The following is a 25,213-nucleotide window of genomic DNA, read 5'->3' as shown; positions in this document are numbered from 1 at the left end:
GAAAGCTGTATAAACAAGCCTACAGTTAGCAGCAGTGCAGAAGGGAAATCAGCTCTCTGCAATTATTGTAAAGATCTTCCTTCTACCTGTTTGTCCCAAGTAAATATTTATTCTTTTCTTGCTTGTTGGTCCCATTCTACTCAGCTATAGTGCTAAAAGTAAATAACTTTTCTCATAAAAGATGTCAGAGTTTTTGCCCTAAACAAAAACATTTTTTTTCTCCATTAAAATTATAGGTTTAGACTGAATTCAAGTTCCCTGTTTAAGTAACTTGAAATTTTAAAAGCAAGTTATATTTTGTTGTTTATTAGTTTTCTTGAATAGGGAGAGTTGCAAAAAATAAAATAATCTTGTCATTAAAGGTTTGTTTCTTCCTGGGCAAAGGGTTATCAGATTTCTAAGTAAAACTGTACTAGAATTACTTTTTAATGTCAGTACAGTTTTCCTAATGCAAAGAATGAGAGATCATAATCTTGCTAATCTTATAGTCTTAAGTATATTCTTGATGAATTGCATCGTTTATTAAGATGATGGCTCTTATTCAAGAACTCTAGATTGAGATTTTTTTTTTCAAAGAATGAAAATGTCAAGGTGGGCGGCTTTATATGTGTGTCTCGTTTTCCTGCCTTTTCGTAAAGATTAATCATCCTGATGAGAAATGTTGTGACTTAGGGCTTTTAGGGCCAAGTGTCTAGTTTATTTCCAGAAATTTTTTGTTGTTTACAAGTAAAAGGTTATCTCTTCCAGTACAACGTGAATATTTTTCTCTCAGAATAGTACTTCATTTTTATAGTATTATCTAATAATGGTACCAGCATATTTGCTGGAGATCATTTTAATGCCATCCAAATATTGTATGAGATGATTAGGAGGTAGTTATTGCAGAAGTAAAAATCTTGATTTTTTTTGTTTGTTTGTTTTTTTAATCTAGTTCCTAGTATAAGCCAACATTAGCAATAGTTTTACAGAGTAACAAGAAGGAAATGCTTACTTATTACAGAGTAATAAATAGAAACATACTTAGGGAGTCACCAGATTGTTACAACAAAAACAACATGTTGATACCTTTTCTTTTTTTAATCTAAACTGTTTTAGGTATCTAGATTACATAGATAATTCAGTAAATACTGTAAACTAAAGATGCTTTTCTTTCTTTCATCTCAAAAATTAGAAATGTTTAAAAAATAATTTGCATCTTAAATTTTAAATTGATCAACCATATCAGAATTTTGTACTAAACTTGACAGTACTTAAAGGAGGAATTCTTAAATTTTTTTGATGGTACAGACCCCTTTGACAATCTGGTGAAACTTGTGAACCCTTTCTCTCAATATGTTATTAAATGCATAAAATAAAACAAACAAGATTACAAAGAAACCAAATTATTAGACTACAATTGTATACATACTTACCAAATACATTTTTTAAAAAATTCACGGACTTTAGGTTAAAATCCCTTGACTTAGTAGTGAATGATATCTGTAGTCATTCCTTATGGCAGGTAAATTCATTGATGACAGGAAACCACCACAAAGGTGTAGGGTTTTTTATGTTGATAAAAAGGAACTGCTAACCAGCTGTGAATATCAAACCCTTAACTCCCTTCCTTTTCAAAAACCAGTAGTCTTTGTAAAAGAGGGTGCTGCTATTGAAAGTAAATTTATTCTTCTTGTTTCTAATTCTATTGAAGTTACTGCTCTCTAAGAGATAGTTACTTAATATGGGACTCCTAAGATAATATGTTAAATTCTAGGGTCTGCTTGGATTTGCTCTAAGTCATCATCTGACTAATTGACAGGGCTATATTTAAGCTAGGATTTCTTCTGTTACTGAAAACTCTTTTGTATGAACTTTTGGCAAGTAAAAGTGTAAAATTATTAGTTTTTTCTTGTTTCAATATGTGAGTTGAATTCGAATTGGTATATGTAAAGGAAATAATTAGGCATAAAAAAATTTTTTTCTAAAAACTTAAAAATAAGATACACTTATTGTGCATGAATCCAGTTCTGATGATTGTGTACATTCAAAATTAGAGTTGAAATTACAGAAGTAAGATAGGGAACAGTCATAATCTTTTGGTATTAAAAAATGTGTTTTTAAAATTACAGAAGAAAATAAAAATTGGTACATTGCCAATTTGATAGATCTGTGTTTTGGACTTTGTGAGCAGTTGTTTCTAGAATCAGATGGCCATACCAAGGTGATCCCTCAGAGTGGTTTTTGAAAAGCATTTCCCATTACAAACCTTAAGCCAAACTTGTTTCACTTTGATCACAATTAATTTTTTTTTCAAATATAAAAATCCATTTTCTTCCATTTTAATTTAGAGTCACTATCAGTGGCACTTCCTTGGTTCTGTTCTTTTCTGGAAAGATTGTCATTAAAAAAATCCTAGAGGTTTTTAATTAACATTTATAAAAGTAAATAGAAGGCTGCTAGCCAATTGTAAATGTGCTAGCAAAATTTACTACAAGAAGTTTTTGATTCTACCTCTACTCCCCACTTTAAAATCTTACTTAAAGAAAGGAGTAGAAGAGGAAGGAACCTGTGGCTGTATTGTTGATAACATCAGTAAGTCTTTGCACATAGTTTTATTTAGATAAATGTAACTGTATGATTCCAGGGAATTGTTTCTTCTCTTTAACAATAGTATTCCATATTTCATCTTTTTTAAGTGTTCTGAGATTTCAGAGAATAGCCCAATAGGTGCTGATTGTGAATGTGTCATCTTCATTCTTAACCTCTTTAGAAATTTAATTTTGTCCCCACTGTGGCCTCTTTTGCCTCTACATTTTAACCTATATCTGAACTAGATACTTGTTTTTGATATGTCAGCGGGAAGTTCCTTTACAGAAAAATTTATTCTAAAAACCTTTCAGTTGTGAAATGTATTTCACATATAATAATGAGTGGGTATTAAAATTATTTTTAAAATTTTTAGTTTTATTAACCCTTTGTTTTTACATTTATAGATTACCCCCACTTTTTGAGAGGGCTCTTGTAACCAACGTAAAATAGCTAAAATAAATGTATGGGGTGATCTCATCTGAAAGTATAAACAGCATTTCACATTGGTAATACTCCTCTCCATCTCTCTTTTTAAAAAATTAACAAAAATCTATTTTCTCCCTACCCCATTAGGAAAAAAGAAAAAGAAAAACTTATTTCTTATAACACAGTCCAACAAAACAAATTCTCTCAGTGGCTGGGTCCAAGCTATAAATGTCTCATTTTCACCCTGTAAAGAATGGAATATTTCATTATCAGTTCTCTAGAGTTGTGAATAGACATTGTATTGATCACAGTTCTTCCATCTTAGAAAGCCAAGTAATTTTAAAGATAATAAATACGCTCCCTTTTGAATGAGATAAATGGCACACTTAAAATATTATAAGCTTAAAATATTTTAAGTGATTGCTTTTTCCCCTTCTAAGATTATCTGAGACAACTAGGTCTGCTTTGTGCTCAATGTGCATGTGTATATGTAAGTTGACCTATAAAACTTGGTCCCTTCCTGTCTTCAAGGACATTAATAGTATGATTAGGAGATAAAACTAAGTGGTTTGTAATAATAGAAGATTGCATGGGTATAATTATGTAATAAAGATTGAAAGTTCTTTAGAAGTTTGGTGATAATTGTAATTGCCAAGCAGACATTCATGAAGGAGATAGAACTAATTAATCTGGATCTTAAAGCACAGAAAAGTCAGTTGTGGGATACCTTAAGGAAGACAGAATCCCATCTGACAGAATTAACATAAATTGATCTTTTATACTAGTTGTTCATAATGTCACAAGAGACTATAGGCCACATGTGTTTGCTTTACTATGAAGTACAGCTGTAGCATGTGCATATGAGGAAGAAGCAATATTACATGCACCATTGTAAACCCATGGGAAAACCTGGGGGCTTTCCCACTAATACTTATTATTGACTTCTTATCACATTCCCCACAGCAGCTGTTTTAAATGTCTTCTACCCTCCTCAAGTCCCTATCTTTATCTCTAATCCCTCCCCTTCAACATATTATTACAACATATATTATCTTGCATAGTGATAACACAAATGAAGCCCAAGATTCAAATTTCATGGTGCCTTATGCTTCTCCTAGCCTTAAGCTTGAAGTGACTTCATTTTACTCTTGTAATTCTTTCTGAAAACAAAAATACGTGTGTGTGTTTGTGTATGTGTGTATATATATATATATATATATATATATATATGTATGTATGTATGTAGGTGTATATATGTATATTATATATACATTTTTATATATAGTACTTTGCAAATCTTAATAAATTAATAATAATTAATAATTATTAATACCTTTTTCACCACTATGTATATACATTAGCCTCCCTTCCCAGTATCTTAAAAATATTCCTCAAATAACTTGGTGGAAGGGCTTGTTTATTTAGTATTTAGATACCATTACTTTAATATTTTTATACTGCCCCAATGAATTAATATCTCAAAGGAATCTCATGTACTAGTGTCATGGTATTTTCTGGGCTCTCTTCCACTTTTCTACTAACTGAATACCATTTTCCCTGCTGTTCTGACAAGGAGAAGGAAGTATTGAGAACAGTAGAAAAGAAGCAATAATAATCTCAATATTTGTTACCCCTAAAGGCATTTTAAATGAAAGAAAACTTGCCATCCACTAGTATTATACACATATGTAAAATGGTAACCTAATATATGCTTAGCTATAATTTATTTAGTGGTGGTACAGTGGCAAGAACATACTTAAATTACCACATAAAACACAGGTTTTTTATGAGAAACTCTGTGTGTGTGTGTGTGTGTGTGTGTGTGTGTGTGTGTGTGTGCGTGTGCGTGCATGTGTGTGTATTAGGCAAAGTTTCCAAATTATATTGTGGTATTGGTTTTTAAACGTCTTGGTAAAATAAACCAGTGTCATCTTTACTAGGGAATACAGAGTTTAAAAATTAATCATTTACTTGGCATTGATTTTGTTTATGTTTGGTAAATTGTTGTTTAATAATATTTTTATGTTATCCTTCCATCTGTCCTGGAATCTATCTGTAAGGCATTAAGGAATAAATATTAAAATGTTTGAATCCAATTACTTAATTCAATTATTTTGTATTTAATGATTCTAGTATAGATTTTTAATGTATCTCAATTAAAATATTTTTGTAATGATGGTCAAATTGAAAGTGTTCCTTTTATCATCTTTGAAATAAAAAAATTTATTTCTATTTTCATGTCTGTTTCATTCAGAAACTAATATTTTCTTCAAAATAAAGAGGAATTTTTACTAAAAAATTTCTAAAATCAAAAGCTAAAATATCAGAAGCACTTTTGCTTTAAATACAATTTATGGTCAAAGATAATCAAATTCTATTCTAATGTAGTAAATAACATATGATATATAAAATCGGAGTATCTTTTAAAATGTAGTTTATCTTCAAATTGCTATTTGAGAAAAAATAATTACTAGCTATTGCAGACAATATTGGACCTAAAAATAAAATGGATTGTCTCAAAACTATAAACATTTAAATAAATATTATCCCCCAAAATGCTACTTCAATTTTTGTCTCTGTAGTAGAAATATACTTAAATACACAGAAGATCATAGATTTGGAGCTGGAAATGACCTTAGAAGTCATTTATTCCAGTCCCTTCATTTTACAAATGAAGCAACTGAGACCAAAAGAACTTGAGTTATAAACCCAGGCAATAGAAAATAAGGAGCAGAACAATATTCAAACATAGGCTTTTGGATTCTAAATCCATTGCTCATTCCACTGTATTAGATGCTTAACTAATCACTAAAATCTAAAGCTAAGCCTTGGAGCATAGAAAAATTAAGGAATATTCTTGAAGGCAGGAACTGTTCATTTTTGTCCATATATTTCTAGCAACAGGCATAATACCTTGCATATGGTAGATTTTTAATACATCTCTGTTGAATTGATTTGTAGATTGTTTTGATGACATGAGGTAGTAATATATTTGTAATAATAATAGTATTAATAGCTAACATTTTTATAAGTCTTTAAGGTTTGCAAAACATGACACATCTCCTTCAATTCTAATGACAAAGTGACAATGGTCGTGTTGTCATTATCCTCATTTTTCAGATAAGGAATCCATGACTAAAAGGGTAAATTACAGAGCTACTCAGTTATCTGAGGTGGAATTCAAACTCTAATCTCCCTTGACTACAAGTTTAGGGCTCTCTCTTTTAATACCAAGTTGCATTAAGTGTGCAAAATAATAAAATGGAAGTGTACTTTTTTCTTGGTATCTACCATATTATTAGTCACCAGGATTCCTCTTCTTTGGAACAATATATATTATCTGGGAGATAAAATGTTTGACCCAACCTTCTCTTCCTCCCCCCCTTTTTTTTTTCTTTCTTGCCTTGCTCTTCTAGTTCCTTGTTTTATCAACTTTTTTCATCCTTTTCACATCTCTATCCTCTTTTAAGTCAGGAATGATAGCTCACACCTGTATAGTACTCTATTGTTTAAAAGGCATGTTAACCACAATAAATCTTTGAGGTGGATTGAGCAAACATACCTATTTTAAAAATGAAGAAATTGAGGTCCCAAGAGATTAGTTGACTTACCCATAGTCACAGAGTAAATATACATTGGAGCCATGCCATGAAAACAGGTGATTTTTCTGTCCATGGTTCTTACTACATCTTGCTGCCTTCTCAGTAATAAAAGTATAACTCCAATTCCAGAGCCCATTGGTGTAGGACTTTCTCCTTATTGGTTGAGATAGATGCTGGCTTCTGTTAAGGGCAGGGCAAAGTTGTCAAGAACTTAGAAAGAGAAGAGCTCTTATAGTGTTCTTCAAGTGCTCTTCAATCTTTTGGGGCACTTCTGGCTTCCAACTTGGAGACACCAGTTAGCATCTCCCATTCCCAAAACTAATAGTTTGTGGGTTTGTTTGTTTGTTTTTTTTAATAGCTTAGGGCAGTGCAAAGGTGTCAAATTTGTGTCCAGGATACATGAACCCCAGTGTAACCAGAACAAGATTAAAATCTAATTGGGAAATGTTTAACAAAATAAATAAAAATATAATAAAACATAGCTAATGTTAAATTGCGTTTTTCTAAGGTTACATCAGTAGGAATTTGTTTTGATTTGAGTTTGATACTAACCTCAATGTAGTGAGTATAGAGCTGTTCTCAAAACCAGAAAAACATGCGTTCAAGACCTGCTTCAGACATATTGTAATTCTGTGATCCAGGGCATGTTCTTTAATCTCCCTGTGCTCAGAACAACTAAGTTTCTTAAGCTGTAGAGAAGGTACAGATCTGTGACCCACACCATTGAAATCACAGGTTCTCTGAGAAAAAGAAAAAACATAGTACATAGTAATACTTAATACTGTACATAGTAATGTACTATGTAATACTTGTACATGTACATAGTAATACTTAATCCCATATAGAGTTCCTTTATGTTTTACTAAAATTCTTATATACAGCAAAACCATGAGGTAAATAGTTTAATTTACAGTTTAGTGTATAATATCATTTATGTAACATATATAGAAAGTGTATTTATATGTAAAGTATGTGTGTGTATACACATGCATATTCACATACCTATACATACATACAACATACACTTATATAGTATCATTTACAGCAAAAATGAGGTTTTGAGGAATTAAGTGTCTTGCCCAGGGCCTCATAGGTAAGATCATTTCTTAGACTCTCCATTTTGTATGTACCTCATATATAGTAAGCATTTAATAAATGTTTATTGAATTGAATTATATTTTATTTATCAATATATTTATTTTTCTTATCATCCTTACTAAATTGTTAGCCAAGAACAAGGAAGCATGTTTTAGTTGTGTTTCTTTCTCTGCCAGCACTTTGTTTGTCTTTTGTCCCAGATAGGTATATGATAAAAAAATCCCAAAGAGAAAGCATTCTAGGAAGTAAAAATACAGTAGAAGTAAAAACCTTAGCAAGAATGACCATAGCATATATAGCAGACAGTAAGGAAATGGAGAATATATATTTAGTGTATTAAAAGAAATATTGAACAGATATCATGAGACCAGATTTTAGTAGATCTTGAAATTGATTGTATCAATATGGTAGTAAATAGGGAGTTATTATAGATTAATACAAGGGCATGATCTTCCATGATGTAAAATGTACCCTACATATCACCAGTTTCACCTAATAAACTATTAAGTAAAGTCTTCTAATTTGTTAACATGCTCAAAACTTTTTGAAGCCATCTGTATTTTCTGCTTGTGTTTTCTCTTAGAGTAATGGTTTTTTATAATTTTTATCATGTACTGAAAAAAAGGAACATGGCACAAGAGCACTAAATATAATATCACAGGACCTGACCAGATCCTGGATGAGCCATCTCAATGACTTTAAGCATGTCACTTAACCTCTTTAGGTGTCTATCTCCTCATCTGAAAAATCAGGCCAGGGAAGAGGGTGATAATTGGATTAGATGGTCTCTGAATAACCTTCCAGCTTGAAATCTATAGACCTCCCTTCCTCAGGTTTCAGAAGAGTGTTCTCTATTTTTAATGTGTCAGAATTTAAACTAGTGTTGTCAGTATTAATACATAAGATGTTCTGATTCTACTGGTCTTTAATATTATGTGAACATGCTAGATGTAGTGAAAAGAATACTGGTATTGGAGTAAGAAGATCCAAGTTTAAAATCTTGTCTTTAATTATCTGCAGGACTCTTAGGAAAGCATTTAATGTATTTTAATTAACACAATTTAATTCTATGATGTTGGTATTCTGTCTATAATTTCTTTTCTAAAATAGGAATTCTTATATACTACCTATCTTACAGATAGTTTCGAAGGAAACACTTTACAGATTGTAAAGTGCCTTATAATGTAAAGTGTTGCTATTAATAATATTAACAAGTGTTGCTAGTAACAATATTAATACTATTAACAATTATGATTATAATAACTACAATTTATATAGCCCTTTAAGGTTTAAAGGCATTTCACTCAACTACACGTTGTATACCAATGTTCCACACTTTTATTCAAGTAGAGACTTCACTTTCACTAATATTTATTATATATAGTGATAATTATAATCAACATATAGGATTTCACTTAAGCTATCAGATGATTATAAAATGTAAACAGGATCCAGATTCATTAATTTACTCACCAGTTTTCCCTGCTATATACACTAGTTTTCATTTTGCACAGATAATAACAACCAAAAACATTTGCATGCCTTTATGCAAATATATGCAATTATATTTGTAACCATTATGCAATTATAAATATTATTTTAAAAACTTTTATGAACAAGCTAACTTCACAAGTAAAATTTAATTGATATTAGAGATTTTTTTTTTAATTACAGAATATGTGAGAAGGCCAAGACAGAGTTAACTATCCTCTATATCTTTTGTATCTTACATATTGTTGATTAATCTTTATCGTGAATATCTTGAGGCACATCAAAATCCCAGAATACCTTCTGATTTTTCACCAAAAAAAGATATATTGACAACTATAATATTATAAGAAGAAAACTAATTTTATTGTGCTTTAGAGTGTCTTAATTTTAAAACAAAATATATAATTGAAACTGATAAAGTTGACTAAATACTCACTGGACATTCTGACTATAATTTCTTGTGTATTACATCTGTATTTATAATTTCTTATTATCTAGACAATTAGTAAGATGTTCTTAACAAATCTCATAGTTAAAAGTAAAGTGATTATAATTCTTAAAACTTTTTGAAGTAAATGTGCTCTTAGTGGGCTTTAAAAATTATGGGTTTTTTATTAGAAAAATTCTGTTTTAATAATAAACAAAAGGTAATTCTAAAGTACATTTGTAAGTTAATATCGTTGCTCTCTTTTGTTTTCTCAAATAGAAGACAAATCTTAATTGTTTTTCCTCCCAATTTATGTGTTTATAGGTTAGCATGGCTTCACTGAAAGAGTTAGATCAAAGGCTATTTGAAAATTACATCGAGTTGAAAGCAGATCCTATTGTTGGCTCCTTAGAACCTGGAATTTATGCAGGCTATTTTGATTGGAAAGACTGCTTGACTCCAACAGGTAAACAGTTTTAAATTATAAATATTTTAAGGGATATAGAATTCAAATAGCAAAAGTTGATAATAGATAAAGTTTAAGAAAACACTGTATGGTTAAATCACTCCATTTTATCCAAACTTCTCAGGTTTACTGTTTGGTTTTAGATGTTAAGAAGCAAAACAAAAGATATTCTGAGATTTGGTGAATTTTTTTTGTATGTTTTTTTAATGGCTTGTAAATTGTCCTTAAATAGTCTAAAATGGTTAATGTATCATTTAATAATTGATCATCTCAATCATACTTTTTGTGGTCTCCTTCATTATTTACGTATAATTGGTAGATTGTAAATGATTGTGTAATGAATTCATGACAGCCATCAATTGTTTCTTAAAATCTAATTTCTTCTATATAAGACCTCATTATTGATGCAGTTAGAAAAACTGTGTAGGAATAAAATTACTACAGTAATCTAGCAAATAAAATTAAACTACAGAAGAATAATACATTAGTAGAATTTTCTTCATCATATCAAATAGTCACTTCAGGTATCCGATAGCATGTTTTAAAATAATGAATTTATCTTTCTTGGTAGAAGTTATCTATTTCTTTTTTCTTTTTTTTTCTTTTTTTTTTCTGAGGCAATGGGGTTTAAGCGACTTGCCCAGGGTCACACAGCTAGGAAGTGTTAAGTGTCTGGGATCACATTTGAACTCGGGTCCTCCTTCAGGGCTGGTACTCTATCCAGTGCGCCACCTAGCTACCCCCTGTTATCTATTTCTTTAAGTGAACTTTTTGATTCCTCAAATACCAAAGTACCTATTAATTATTTTAATGTAAAAAGAAAGTGTCTACCAAATTGTAATCAGTAATAAAATATTCACACCAAATATGTCTTCCTGGGATTGTATGTGCATAATAATTGATTTTGATGATCATTTAAAATGATTAAAAAGCCACTAAGGTAGATATACCATGAGCTAGAGGAGATACAAGGATGATGTGAAACTTTTTTTCCTCACAGAACTTAAAAGTGTAGCACAGAAGATAAGTTAAATCAAAATAATCATGTAATTAAGTTAATAAAAAAGGTACAAATGTAATCCTGTCTTTTGCTTTTAATCTTAATAGTAATAATGAAATCCCAGTTTGAAGATATCAAAATGATTAAGAATATTATAATCAAATTCTTTACTTATCTCAAATCAGGATTCAGGGTCCCAGCTCCTTTCTACATGATTTGTCCTCATTTACAAGAAGTAAAGCAAACTGATTACTACTGTAGCCTTTGAATGGGTCTATGTGTACCAAATTTATTTTACAAACATCCTCTTCTGTGTGTCAAGCAAGGAGAGTATGTTGAACTAGAAAACTGGCCTTGTGGTCAGACAGACTTGGGTTTATATCTGGCTGTAGATGATCTTGGTCAAATCAGCAAGCATATATTAAGCAGCTTTGTGTGCCAGGCACTGTATTGTAAAGGGCTGAAACTCTTAAAAGGTGTGCTTGAATCAGACAACCAAGCACTTAAAGCTAATTACCTATTTGACAATGACTCTATTAGCACATGTTTGGAAAAATAGCCCTTCTCACTGTTCCATGCTGGCTCAATGTTTGGCCTATACAGATAGTTGCAGGCAAGGATTAGAGGGTGGGGTGAAACAAGCAAGACTCACTTTGCAGCTGGATGAGGAGGAAAGAAGTTGGTGGCAAGCCTTCTGGCAGTTTATCTGTCTCCTTCTTCCCCTAAAGACCAAGGACTTTTACTTCCCTGGACTTAACATTGTACTAAGCTCTTGGGATATAAAGAGATACAAAACAGACTTTAATTTCAAGGAGTTCAATTTAATAGGGAAGACAACATGTGTATGACTATGTACAAACAAGTCATATAAAAGATAAATTGAAGATGATCAGCAAAGAGTAACTCAACCTCTCAGCATTCCACACAATTCTCTAAGACCTTAAGTTATATAGGAATTGGTTATTTTCACTGAGACTTCCCCACATTGATCAAAATGATCAGTGACCCAGAGGTACCACCCTCTCACTATCCCTCCTATAAATTTTCTCCCTACCTCTGGGGGTTGGGGAGGGAAGCCAAGCATTATTCTGGGTAAAACTAAGATTTGAGGTTTAGAGCAATGCTGTAAAGTGGACAGGGCAGTTATTATTTTCCTTGTGATTACTTTGTAGGCAGGTTGACTCGAGTTGAATTTTTAAAAACTCTATTCAAATTTACTTTACTCTTTTTAAAATTGTTATTAACTTCAGAATGTACCGGCGCATCTTTATATCTGAAATTGTGCTTTACTTTGTTACATTAGAAATTTTACAATTATTTTATCTGTAACAGTAGGGACATTGGTAATTGTTTCCATCCTTGTGAACTGTATTTAAGTCAGTTTTTTTCATGGCCCTTTGCTATTCCATAATGAATCTTGAATAATCTTGATAAGTCACTTTTTTTTTAGTAATAAAATAAAGGCTTAGTTTAAGATGTAAGGGTAGACTTCATCAACAAGTATTTTTCAAGTACCTACTACATGCAAGCCATTGTGTTAAGCACTGAGGATACAAAAAAAAAAAGAAAGAAAGAAAGGGAAAAGACAGTCCCTGCCTTCAAGGAGCTTATAATTAATGGGGAAGGCAATATGCAAACAAATATATACAAAGTAGAATATGTATATATGATACATAGGAAATAATTAACAAAAGGATGGAGCTAGAATTAAAAGGAGTTGGGAAAGACTTCCTATGAAAAGTGGTATTTTATTTAAGACTAAAAGGAATCCAGGCAAGTCAGAGGGTGGTATTGAAGAAGAAGAATGATGCAGGCATGAGGGACAGCCAGAAAAAATTCCCAGAACCAAGAGATGGAATGTCTTGGTTCATGCAACAGGCAAGAGACCTGCAAGGGATCTAAGAATATATGGCAGGGAGTAAGGAAAAGGAATACTGGAAAGGTAAGGGAGCTAGGTTATGAAGGACTTTGAATTCCAAACAGAGCATTTGCTATTGCTCCTGGAGGTAATAGGGAGTCACTAGAATTTATTGAATAGCTGGGAGGACTATATGATCAAACCTGCACTTTAGGAAAATCCCTTTGGTAACTGTCTGGAAGATGGATTGATAAGAAACTTGAGGCTAGTAAATCCTCCAGCAGGCAGTTGCTGCAATCCAGGTTTGAGGTGATGGGGGTCCCTATCAGTGTGGTGGCAGTATCAGAGGAGAAAAGGAGGCATTTTGGAGAAATGTTGCAGAGCTAAAATTGGCAGACCTTAGCAACAGGGACTGGGAAGAAGGCTTTGAACTCCATAGTAATAGGAAAGATAGAAGAAGGGAATTAATTTTAAAAATATATTTAGCTAATTCTGATATCTTTACTTTTTAAAATGTATATGTTTTAAAATGCAAATTATTTAGGTAACTGATTAAATAAAACAATGGATGTCAGTGAACTTAGTGTGCTGTCCTATTTATACCAATTTATAAAAAATCTAATTGATTAATTTCATGATTCATGAAGAGCTATCCATTAAAGCCATTGCCATCCTTTTTAAAACCTGACAGCTGTTAAGCTACTCTCAGCCTTTTGTTTGTGCCATTTTATCAATAAAGATTATTCTGGTTAGATTTGAGTCATATAACTGACTATTTTTACTTATGATTTTAATTTTACTCATCGTTGCTGAAATTTCATTTTATTTAGGAGCTCCATATATTAACACTCCTGTATAGCTCTATGTAGCTGATTTAAGAATTCTCTTGTTCTCCATAAAAATATGTCTCTTTAATGTCAAGATAAAAACTTTAATTTTTTTATTTTAATAGTCATAATTTTATTTTAATAACCACAGTTGCATCAATCAAGATGTTTTGTCAATTCAAATTTCTACAAGCCTGCTAAAAATGAGATTTATCTGTTCAAAGAAATTTCATTTTGCTTATTAATGAAAATATTTTTTAAATACGTCAGTTCCAATGCAGAGCACAGATTTTAGGAATTTAGTTTTAATCTTAGGTATGTGTCACACAGTATCCAGTTTTGGTGTCAAAATGGTAACATGTTTTTACAACTATAGGAACTGAAATTATAATGATATGGAGAAAGTATTCTTCAATTTAACAATAATATTTCTAAATTACTGATTTGTCTGAAAGAAAATCATCACTAAATATTTTAGTGCTCATAGCTGTCTTTTAGAGTCTTACCTTTCAGGGACCATAAGTGACTTAGACTATAAGAAATTTTGCATCTATTATCTGCAATGTAAAGTTCTTCCTTGAAAATTTTCTGAAATTCCCCTTTTAGGAATTTCAGTTAGGCATATCCTTTGGGCCATTTACTTAATTCAGCAATTGAGTTTTTAAGAAATTGATTTTACTCATTAAGTCCTTCAGTTAACAATTATTGAACATTACTTATGTGGAAGGCACTTCCTAGATATACTATGGAATTCAGAGCTATGCAGTCTAATATAGGAAATAAGATGGTTCTTTATAGATATCTGTAGAAGGCACCAATGTAAGTGCTATAAAAGTATAGAATGCTTTTTGTAAGAATAGGGAAGAGGGAAATACCAGCATCCTGTAAAAATGTCAGATATTTGATTGCAACATGTCATGAGACAACCAAAAATATTTTGGATTTGTACATTACAAGAAGGATAAGATGAAAAGTATGGACTGCCAGAAAATTGACAAAAGAAATAATAGTGTTGCTGTACTGGATGCTGGTCAGATCATATATGGAGTACTATCTTCAGTTCTAGAGGAAGAAGAAAAACTTGGAATCTTAGAGTCTCCAAATTTAAAGAAGTCTCAGAGACCAGCTGTTCCAAACTGTCTCTGAACAAAAATCTTTACAACAATAGGCACAAAAAAGTATACAGCCAATCCAAAGACTTCCAGTGAATGGAAATTTACTGCCTTCTAAAGTAACCTCTTCCACTTTTAGATAGATCTAATGTTTAGGAAGTGTTTTCTTAAATTAATTCTAAATTAACCTCTTTCCAATATTGGCCCATTATTTCTAGTCTTGTCCCCTGAGGCCAAACAGAAGAAATATAATGTCTCTTTTACATGACAATCCTTCCATAAGGATGAAGAGAAATATTATGCCTCCCCCACAAGTTTTCTCCTCACCAGACCAAACACTTCTTTTGCTTCAAAAGATCTTCATATGGAATAATATTGAGATCCATTAACATATTAGCTGCCATTCTCCTGATTTATCCTAAGTTATGATTATCCCTCCTAAAATGCAGAAACATTCTATGAGAATTGAACACAATATTTCAGATATTTTCTACCCAGAACATAGTTAAGACTATCAGCCCCTTATCTCCAGACATTCTTATGCTCTCAATGCAACTTCAGAATAAATTATCTTTTTTGGTCATCATCTCACATTTTTGGCTCATTGAGAAAGTAAATCCACTAAAATAGCCAAATCTTTTTCAGACAGTTTTTTGTTTATCCACACCATCCTTCTCTTGTGGTTATAAATTTAAGAGATTAAGTAAACATATGAGACTCTTTATTATTATCCCTGTTAAATTTCATCTTAATAAGATTCTCTTCAGTATTGTAGGGTGTCAAGATCTTTTTGAATCCTATCATCTAATGTATCTTAATCAGTTCCAAAATGTACCTAACTATACTGTTTTTCCCCATCTTTCCATCTTTTCCACAAGAATAACTAAGAGATTATCTATCAAGTGCTTCACTATGTCTATATGATTGCCCTTATCTATCAGTTTAGTAACCTTGTCAAAAGAAAAAGAAAAGAAAATTGGGTTAATCTGGCATGACTAGTTCTTGATGAAATCATGTTGGCTATTTGTGGTTACTGTTTCATTTTCTATTGTTCCCCTTACGAATATATCCGAAATTTGCCAGGAATTGAGGTCAGGCTGGGTAACTGACTTCTACACTGCAGACTCTATCTCTTTAAGATTTTGTGATTTTTACACTAGATAAGCCAGAGAAGGAAGGCATCATAGAGGTGATATTGGAGGTTCACAAGTTTTTATAGGTAAACATGAAAAAGGAAGATCATTCTAGGGAGAAAGTTGTCGAATAGGAAAACTGTGATCAATCAGGAAGAATTTGTTTAGTGCCTATTTTGTGCTAGATACTCCTCTAGATATATAAATACAAAATCAAAGCCAACCAGGCTTTCAGGGAGCTTATGTTCTTTGGTAGGATTGTAGTGTAGTTAGTAGTCCATATTAGCTAGAGAATTAAATATATACATATAAATAAGGCAACCAGGCAGCATAGTCATATAGTGCTGAACCTGTAGAGAGAAAGATTCATCTTCCTGAGTTCAAATTTGTCCTCAGACTCTTACTGTGTGAATCTGGGCAAGTCACATAACTTCATTTGCCTCAGTTTCTTTATCTGTAAAATGAGCTAGAAGAGTAAATGGCACACCATTTCAGTATCTCTGACCAAGAAAACTTCAAATAGGGTCAGAAGAATTGGGCAGGACTGAAATGACCAAACAATAATAACAATGGGAAATAAGACCAAAATAATAGATTGGGCCCAAATTACAGCATGTCATGTTAAATTAAGGAGTATGGACTTCCAAATTGGTAAGAGAAGCCACTGAAGGTTTTTTAAATAAAAGAATAAAAAGAAGTGATGTTTTAAGTAAATTTATCAGCCATTTGTTTAGTTTAGAGAGACTCTAGTGCCTGTTGTAGGCTCCCAGTAATTAAAGTACGAGGTAATAGGTTAAAGTACCACCTAAGGGTATGGCAAAGAAGAGATGGAATGTGTATTTTTAAAAATCATTTAGCATATTACTTATTTTTCATAACTGCATGTTGAGATTTCACCATACTATTCTATGAACTGTCACTATTAAATCACTTAGAAGTTGGAACATTTGTAAAACATGTATTTTCACACTTTGGTAAATTTACTTAAGAAAATTTTTCTTTTTTCTGTTATAGCCACAATTTTGCCAAGAAGTATAATTGAGGTTACAATTGAAACTTAAACTTGTTAAAAATAAAAAAAAAATTAACTTTTGTTTTCCACAAATTAGAAGGAACACATCAATTATTTGAATTAATTTGTTTCCCTTTATAGATGACAGTTTGATTGTGTGTACGTATATCAAAGAAATTACCTAATCTTTAAACTCAGGAATCAAAGTACCCCTATAGAAATTTTTTCCTCATTTAATTTTTAAGATAAATTTAATAGCTGTCAACAAAAATGATCAAATAAGAAAGAGACAAAAAAAAAATCTCACTCTAATGTCTTATTTTAATAAGACCAGAAAAGAAAGAGCAAATTAACAAATTATGAACAAAGATCCATGTCTCCTTTCAGGCCTCCATAATTCAGCTATCTTTGACTTCACTTTCCTATTTTCTTTTCTTATTTTGTTTTTCTTTTCTTTCATCTTTTAAAGTTTCACCTGGTTTTTCTTATTTAAGGTTTTGTCTTTGGTAGAAATATGAAGAAATTGAATGCATATGGGATTGAAATTGCATATTACACAAGATGACGCCCCTACATAATTATAGTCATTACTGAGTTTGACAGCTTTTCCTTAATGCTTAAATTTCCTGATAAGCTTGAGAACACATATTGTAAGAAATGTTATTGTCTGCTGAGCTTGTGTTGTTTTTGCTTCTCTACAAGTCAAAAAAATTAAACCCATCTACTGTAATAGCCCCCAGTAGTAAACTTTATTTAAATTCCAAATATTTGTTTATTAAATTGACTTTCTAATTTAGTTACTACATTGAGACATACTTTTACTGACATTGTAATCATTCTAACCTGTGGAATATCCTATACATTTATTCCTTCTTCAAAATAGTATGTTAGAAGTGTGGGAAATATAGTCAATTATATTTTTCTAGTCTATGTGTCATGTTCTAACTAAGCTTTGAAAACTGTGATTAAAATATAGGACTCATCATTATCCTCAAAAACTTTAGAAAGTATTTTATTGCATGATACATTGTGTTGAAAAGACTTATACAAAAAGAATTATATTCTTTGCTTTCAAGATTATAGTCTGAAAAAGACAAGATCAGTGTAGACACAGGTATAGAAAATAAAGCAGTAGAATAAAAATGTTAAATTAATAATGAATTCACAAGAGGACATATTTATATGGTAGGTAGAAGAAGAGAAAGTATTTATTTACTTTTTCAAATGATAAATCTTTACTGAACACCTGCCATTTATAAGGGACACTCCCAACACAAACAGTTGTACAGCATAGTTCCCTCATTCAAGGCAGTATAATGGAAGACTGTTCAGTCTTTTAGAAATAAAAGATGAATAAGTTAATTATGATTCTTACCTGAGAAATTAAAGACCAGTCCCCCAATCTTCCAGTGTTGTATGCTCCTAATTGAAGGTAATCCAAAGTCATTATGATCACCTTGAAATTGCAGCACTGTCAGTGCCCATGTTTCCTGAAATGTATATGAGAGCTCTTTTCCCCACTATTTTTTTTTAACTGCTTATACACAAAATCTTGACTGTTGACTCCATTCATTTGTATCTGTAGTTGGTCTTTTCTCTCTTTTTAAAAAAATAACTCTTATTTAAAAAAAAAAAAAAAACCTTAGCAAAGAATAGCAGGAAAAATTATAAGTGTCAACAATAATAAATTTGTTGCCATTTTATTATGATGATCAAATCTAGTTCTTAGTAAATCATATCTCAGTGGAATATTTGAGGTGTTTTCCTAAAATGTTATTAAGTCCAGTGAGTCATGTTAAAAAAAAAAAAAAAAGTGTATATTTAGCAATTTCAGTGTATTATTGAAGCAGAGTTGGTGGGTTTTCCCCCATCTTATATGTCAACTTCCTAGTACCCTCCACCTCTAAGTGATTGTAATTTAGCTATTCAAACATTCATAATTTCTTGGGTTTGGTAAAAGATTTTGCAAACTTAACATATCAAACATAGAGTTCCATTTCTACATGTGAACTTTGGAGGTTGGTTCTTTTTTTCTCTTTTAAACATTTTTGTGCAAGTATGATCTGGAGTAAATCTCTTAATCCTCAATCAACAGTATTTATTGAACATCTCAATAGTACTATATCTTCACATTTCTACATTAAATTGCTTTTTCTTACTTACTGATTTTACATATTTTAAAAGAATTAGCTAAATATATATAATAATTTAATGTTTGGGAGGGGAAGTCATTTGAATAAGTAACTCAGGAATTTTTTCACTAAATAAATGAAAAAGCTCTTATCAAACGCTTTTAATGTACAAAACATGGTGCTAAGTACACAGGATACACATAGAAAATCAAGTTAATCCCTGCTCTCAAGAAACTCACAATCTGTTTGAAAGACCCAACGTATCAGAAGTTAAAACAAATCAATTAGGAAGACCCAGTGGTCCTTAGGGTTCAGAGGCAGATCTTAATTCACTTTTTAAAATATTTTATCCATTGGTAAAAATCATATTCATATTTGATGTTGATGCATTTGATAGGGCAAAAGAGTTTGGTGATAATCTTGACAACTGAGAAGGCTTATGTTACAGGACCTGCAGAAGTAATTGGCCAGTCTGATCTCCATTAAGGGTTGCTTCCCTAATTGTGGGAAGTGGGGCAGGGAAGCTCTGTTATTCCTGCATTGTTGAATTATCCATTTAATCTAGTCAGCATACAGAGGCCATTTATTTGGTTGTGGGCAGTATTTCATTTGACAAGCATTTTTCTGACTAAGCATTCTTTGTAGTATTGTGCTACAGAATTGCCAGTGTTCCAAAGGGATAATTTCTAATTGCTGATGGTATTAGATAGATGCTACTTAACATTTTAAGGAGAACTCCATTTATTCTTATGTTCTCTGGCATTTTTTTTTTTACTAGGAATGGCTGTTGTATTTTGTCAAATAAGAAGCAAACCTTTTTAATCTTGATCCTCCCAGTAGAATATGACAATTAAAATAAGACAGTCTATAAAATAGGACTGTCATGCAGGTCAAAAAGTGGAAAAGTGGAGCCACTCTATAGATAATATAGATAATTTCTACCTGTCTTGGAAAAAGAAACATGCATACAGTTACAAAACAGATTACAAATAAATGCATCATCCAGCTCAGTTCACTTAATGTTCATTAAGTACCTACTCTCTGTAAAACATACTGCAGGTTTTAGATTTATGGATAACAGAAATAAGTCCCTGTTTTCAGAGAGCTTTTATTCTACAGAGATACTGCTGAATTCAAGGGTATGCAGAATTTGATAACCCTTTGGGCATAGTTCCAAATTGCTCTTCAGAATGGTTGGATCCATTCACAACTCCACCAACAATTTATCAGTGTCCCAGTTTTCCCACATGCCCTCCAACATTTATCATTATCTTTTCCTGGCATCTTAGCCAATCTGAGGGGTATGTTCATATCCTTTGACCATTTATCAGTTGGAGAATGGCTTATATTATAAATTTGAGTCAATTCTCTATATGTTTTAGAAATGAGGCCTTTATCAAAATCCTAGGATGTAAAAAAATTTTCCCTGTTTTCTGCTTTGTTTCTAATCTTGTCTGCATTGATTTTGTTTATACAAAAACTTTTTAAATTTAATATAATCAATATGATCCATTTTGCATTTCATAATGTTTTGTAGTTCTTTGGCCATAAATTCCTTCCTTCTTCACAGATCTAAGAAGTAGACTTTCCCTTGTTCTCCTAATTTGCTTATAGTACTACCCTTTATGTTGACCTCATCTTGGTATAGGGTTTGGGTGTTGATCAGTGCTTAGTTTCTGTTAAACTATTTTCCAGTTTTCCTGGCAATTTTTGTCAAATAGTGAGTTATTATCCCAGAAGCTGGAGTCCTTTGGGTTTATCAAACACTAGATTATGTAGTCATTACATAGTCATTGTGAACCTTAACCTATTCCACTGATCCACTACTGTGTATTTCTTAGCCAATACCAAATGGTTTCGATGACTACTACTTTATAATATAGTATTAAGTCTGGTACAGCTAGGCCACCTTCGTTTGCATTTTTTTTTTTCATTAAAGTAATTTCTTAGCAGTTTGATTTTTATGGCACTAAGTAAATTAATTTAGGTAGAATTGTCATTTTTTTATTATTTTAGCTCCTCCTACTCATGAGCTCTGATATTATTCCAGTTGTTTAGATCTAACTTTATTTGTGTGAAAAATGTTTTGTAATTGTGTTCTTATAGTTCTTGGCTTTGTCTTGGCAGGTAGATTCTTAAATATTTTATTTTTATCTTAAATGGAATTTCTTTTTCTAGTTCTTACTGTTGGATTTTGTTGGTAACATATAGAAATGCTAATGATTTATGTGGATTTATTTTTATATCCTGTCACTTTGCTAAAGTTATTCATTGTTTTTAGTAGTTTTTAATTGATTTTCTAGGATTCACTAAGTATAATATCATATCATCTCAAAGAGTGATAACTTTGTTTCCTCATTACCTACTCTAATTCCTTCAATTTCTTTTTCTTTTCTTTTTGCTAAAGCTAACATTTTTAATACTGAATAGTAATGATGATAGTGGGCAACTTTGTTTCACCCTTGATCTTATTGGGAATGCTTCCAGTTTATCCCCATTACATGTGATGCTTGCAGATGGTTTTAGATAGATGCTACTTAACATTTTAAGGAAAACTTCATTTATTCTTATGCTCTCTGTTATTTTTTACTAGGAATGGCTATTGTATTTTGTCAAATAAGAAGCAAACCTTTTTAATCTTGATCCTCCCAGTAGAATATAACAATTAAAATAAGACAGTCTATACAAAATAGGATTGTCATACAGGTCAAAAAGTAGAAAAATGGAGCCACTATATTTGAATTTTTAGAGTGCTCAGTATGTTATACAAGGAAATAAAAATGATACTATAGAAAACAAAGACAAGAAGAGCATCTGGAGTAGGCTGTATAAAAAGGAGGTCAGTGCTAGAAGTGTCCATCATGATTATGAAATTGCTGAGGCATTGATTTTCAAGATATGTGTAATAAAGGATTTCAAACACCTGCAGGAAAGGCAGATAAAAATTATTATTCCTATCAATCAACAAGTATTTATTAAAGTACCTGCACCAGGCAGTAGAGACACAACAAACAAGTGCAAACAAGGTAAAATACCAGTAGTTATTAACCCATACATTTACTTTTTTATAATCTACACATATATTGAGGGAGTTGTAAGAAGGAAATAATAGGCTTTTATCAGAAGTATGCTATAGGAGACTTTATCTTAATCTGAAAGATATAAAGTATAAGATCTTACTACAATTTTTGTCAACTATTTCAAGTTTTTTTTTTTTTTTTAACAAAATGCTACCTTAAAAGCTCTCTTCCAACCCTTTATATTTTAGTATTACACAACATTTTTATATAATAGGGAAACTTGTATTTGTTATATAGTGTTATTTGTCATTCTCAAAGAAACTATCCAGTATACAATCCAAGTAGGAGAAAGTTTATAAATGTGTTTCAGTGGTCCACATGTTCCTATTTGTAGATCACATTGTGCTGTTTTTACCAAGGTCTGGAACATTACAGATTCCTAAATGTGTTCAACCTATATACACAGGAAAAACCAGGAGAACAAGAATGCTTATTGTTCCATCCTCATTAATATGTATACATATATAATAAGATTTACAACCAATAACGTTGATCTATTTTTACATACATCTTATTCTTATGACACTACTAATATATAATGAACTAGACTCAGAATTGAGAGAAGAAAAAAGGCTGGAATGTATTTGTTAAATGTTACTGCTTTTAATAACATTCATCCACACTGATGCTGTCACAGAGCTATCTCAAAATTGAAGTCAGTGAGTAATCGGTTTCTCATTTTGCTGTATATTACCTGGAACAATGAAGAAAAATTCAGCATGCTAATTGAATGCATCCTTAAACTTTCTGAAATGTGTACAACAACATAACAACAATCATATCCTATCAACTATCAAGACTGCTGATTTAGCCTACTTATTTTAGAAAGGAAATTATACACATATTCCTGTTCTTTTCAACCCATTTCCTGACTTTTTGTTTCTGCCAAACAAAATTCATTTGCAGTGATTCAAATTTCTTTTCAACATATTCTGAATAAAAGGTAGAGCTAGATTTTGCCACACCAAATACTTCTTAATATGGAGGTAGGATTTGGAATTTAGCCTAATTGGTTAGTTGTTTGGCACTATTAGTATCACTACATATAATTAAAGGAAATATTCATTGGATGAACTTAATTTTTAAAAAGAAATAAGATTCATTATTATTAAATCCTCTTAGACTCCTTTAAACTACCTTTTGCAAATTATGACTAAATTCCCTTATCATATCAACTAGATATTTTGCTTAGGTTTTGATATATTTAGTTTACTCTTGTTAATTTGAATCTGCCTTCCTCTATTGTATGGAACACAAGTATTGTTTTCAGGAAAAACAAAATGTGAAATATAGATTTTAAAGCTATAATTTTAGAGGTTTCCCATTGGATTTTATTTGCTCTCCTTTCTATGAGCTTGAATTTAGGAGGTATATATTAACTTAACTGATATGTAGTAGACTTTAGTAATCTTGTTTACTTGATTCATTTTTAAACATTAACTAATTGTATTTATAGAGGAAGATAATTCTCATTAATTCTTAGCAAATCTGTTAAAGTGCATCTATTTAGTTTTTAACTATTAAAACTGGATTATTAAATGGAATATTTTAATTCTTATTCTTTTTTGAGCTTTTTAATGTCTTAGAATCAATATGGTTTGCATTCATATGATTTCTTTGGACATTTGGTTGTAATTTCTTTGTTTGCCAAGCATATTTTATTTCAGAAAAGCTAACTTTTTGGCACTTGTAGTTTTAAATGTGATATTTGTTAACTTTAAGATGACCTGTGGCCTACATATTTTGATCATTGCATGTCTTATCTATTACGGTATTCACTTTATTTTATTGAATTGGTAGCAATTACGTAGAATAGTGCATGTATTTTTTTCAACCTAGAGGATCTTAAAGCCATTTGAGAATTTTAAAGACCTCTTCACCTGTGGAGGACTAAACTTAGAGGTTTTGGTCAGTTCTGTCTGCTGTTTTTGATTTGGTATAGCTGTAGTCAGATCGGCCCACACCTTCTCAAGGGCTATCCTGAAAAATCACTGTCATCTGAACATTTTCATCTGAAACTGGGCTTGCACAGTTCTACAAAGTGCTACAATAACTCTGTCTACCAAATACTTACCTAAATCTCTAATTAAAATACCCCATCTCAGCTGAGATACCTCCTTTTTACTACCCCCAATACCCATCTTCTAACCCCTATATACATCCAACACCTTTCTAGATGATGATAATTGCTAATATTTTTACCATACTTTTAAAATTTGTAAAGCACTTTACATTTATCTTATTTGATCCTCACAACAAGAATAGGAGATAGATGCTATTAATGAGGTAACTTAGACAGGTTAAGTGACCCAAAGTATAATAAGTATCTGAGAAAGAATTTGAGTCTAGTCTTCCTAAGACTCCTGAGAGTCTTAACACTCCATCTACTGTACCACCTAATTACAAATACCCTCCCTTCTTGTATCTCTTTCCAGTTCCTCACAGCTCCAATCTTCTAGACCCAATTCTTGCCTCATTCATTTCTCCCACTGTGCCCTTTGGATTCCTCTTTCTATTAACAAATTCCCTTTCATCCTCAGCTTCTTCCTTTTTATTCTCATAACTTTCTCAATAACTAAAACTAAGCAATTCTGTGAAAATTTCATATCCCTAACAACTTTCTCTAATATAATGAAACCATTCCTTTCCCCCTCATCCCTCCTATTTCACCAGGTCTGCCTAATAAACAAAGGGCTTACACCTTCTTTGTTATTTATTGTCACTCCCACATATAGTCTCTCCTTTGAAGTTATTGACACCTAAGATATATTTCCCTTTCCCAGATGTACTTTAGATAATAAATTTAAAACAATGGTCATAAATGAATGGTACTATAAGAAACCTTTTCTAACATCAGGGTTAGCTTGAGTGAGAAAGAGCAGACAGAAAATTTGTCAGTTTATCTCTTTATTTTTGAACTATATAATTGCCTAAAGATAATAGCTTCCCAAGGTGGGGGAGGGGAGGTAATCTTTTCTGTA

The 25,213-nt window shown here is 31.5% G+C and overlaps 1 protein-coding gene across 4 annotated transcripts in view; it reads left to right on the top strand.

Annotated features, from left to right (window-relative positions):
• Positions 1–25,213, top strand: part of EXOC2 (exocyst complex component 2) — a 200,436-nt gene that overhangs the window by 136,372 nt on the left and 38,851 nt on the right. For all 4 annotated transcript variants that reach the window (XM_012541697.3, XM_023496373.2, XM_031946943.1 and 1 more), the window contains one exon: positions 9,937–10,078. In XM_012541697.3, the coding sequence (XP_012397151.1) occupies positions 9,937–10,078 (142 nt within the window). The remainder of the gene's footprint in view (positions 1–9,936; positions 10,079–25,213) is intronic.

Source organism: Sarcophilus harrisii, chromosome 1, assembly GCF_902635505.1.
Source record: "Sarcophilus harrisii chromosome 1, mSarHar1.11, whole genome shotgun sequence".
Taxonomy (NCBI): Eukaryota; Metazoa; Chordata; class Mammalia; order Dasyuromorphia; family Dasyuridae; genus Sarcophilus; species Sarcophilus harrisii.
This window is presented reverse-complemented; position numbering and strand designations above follow the sequence as displayed.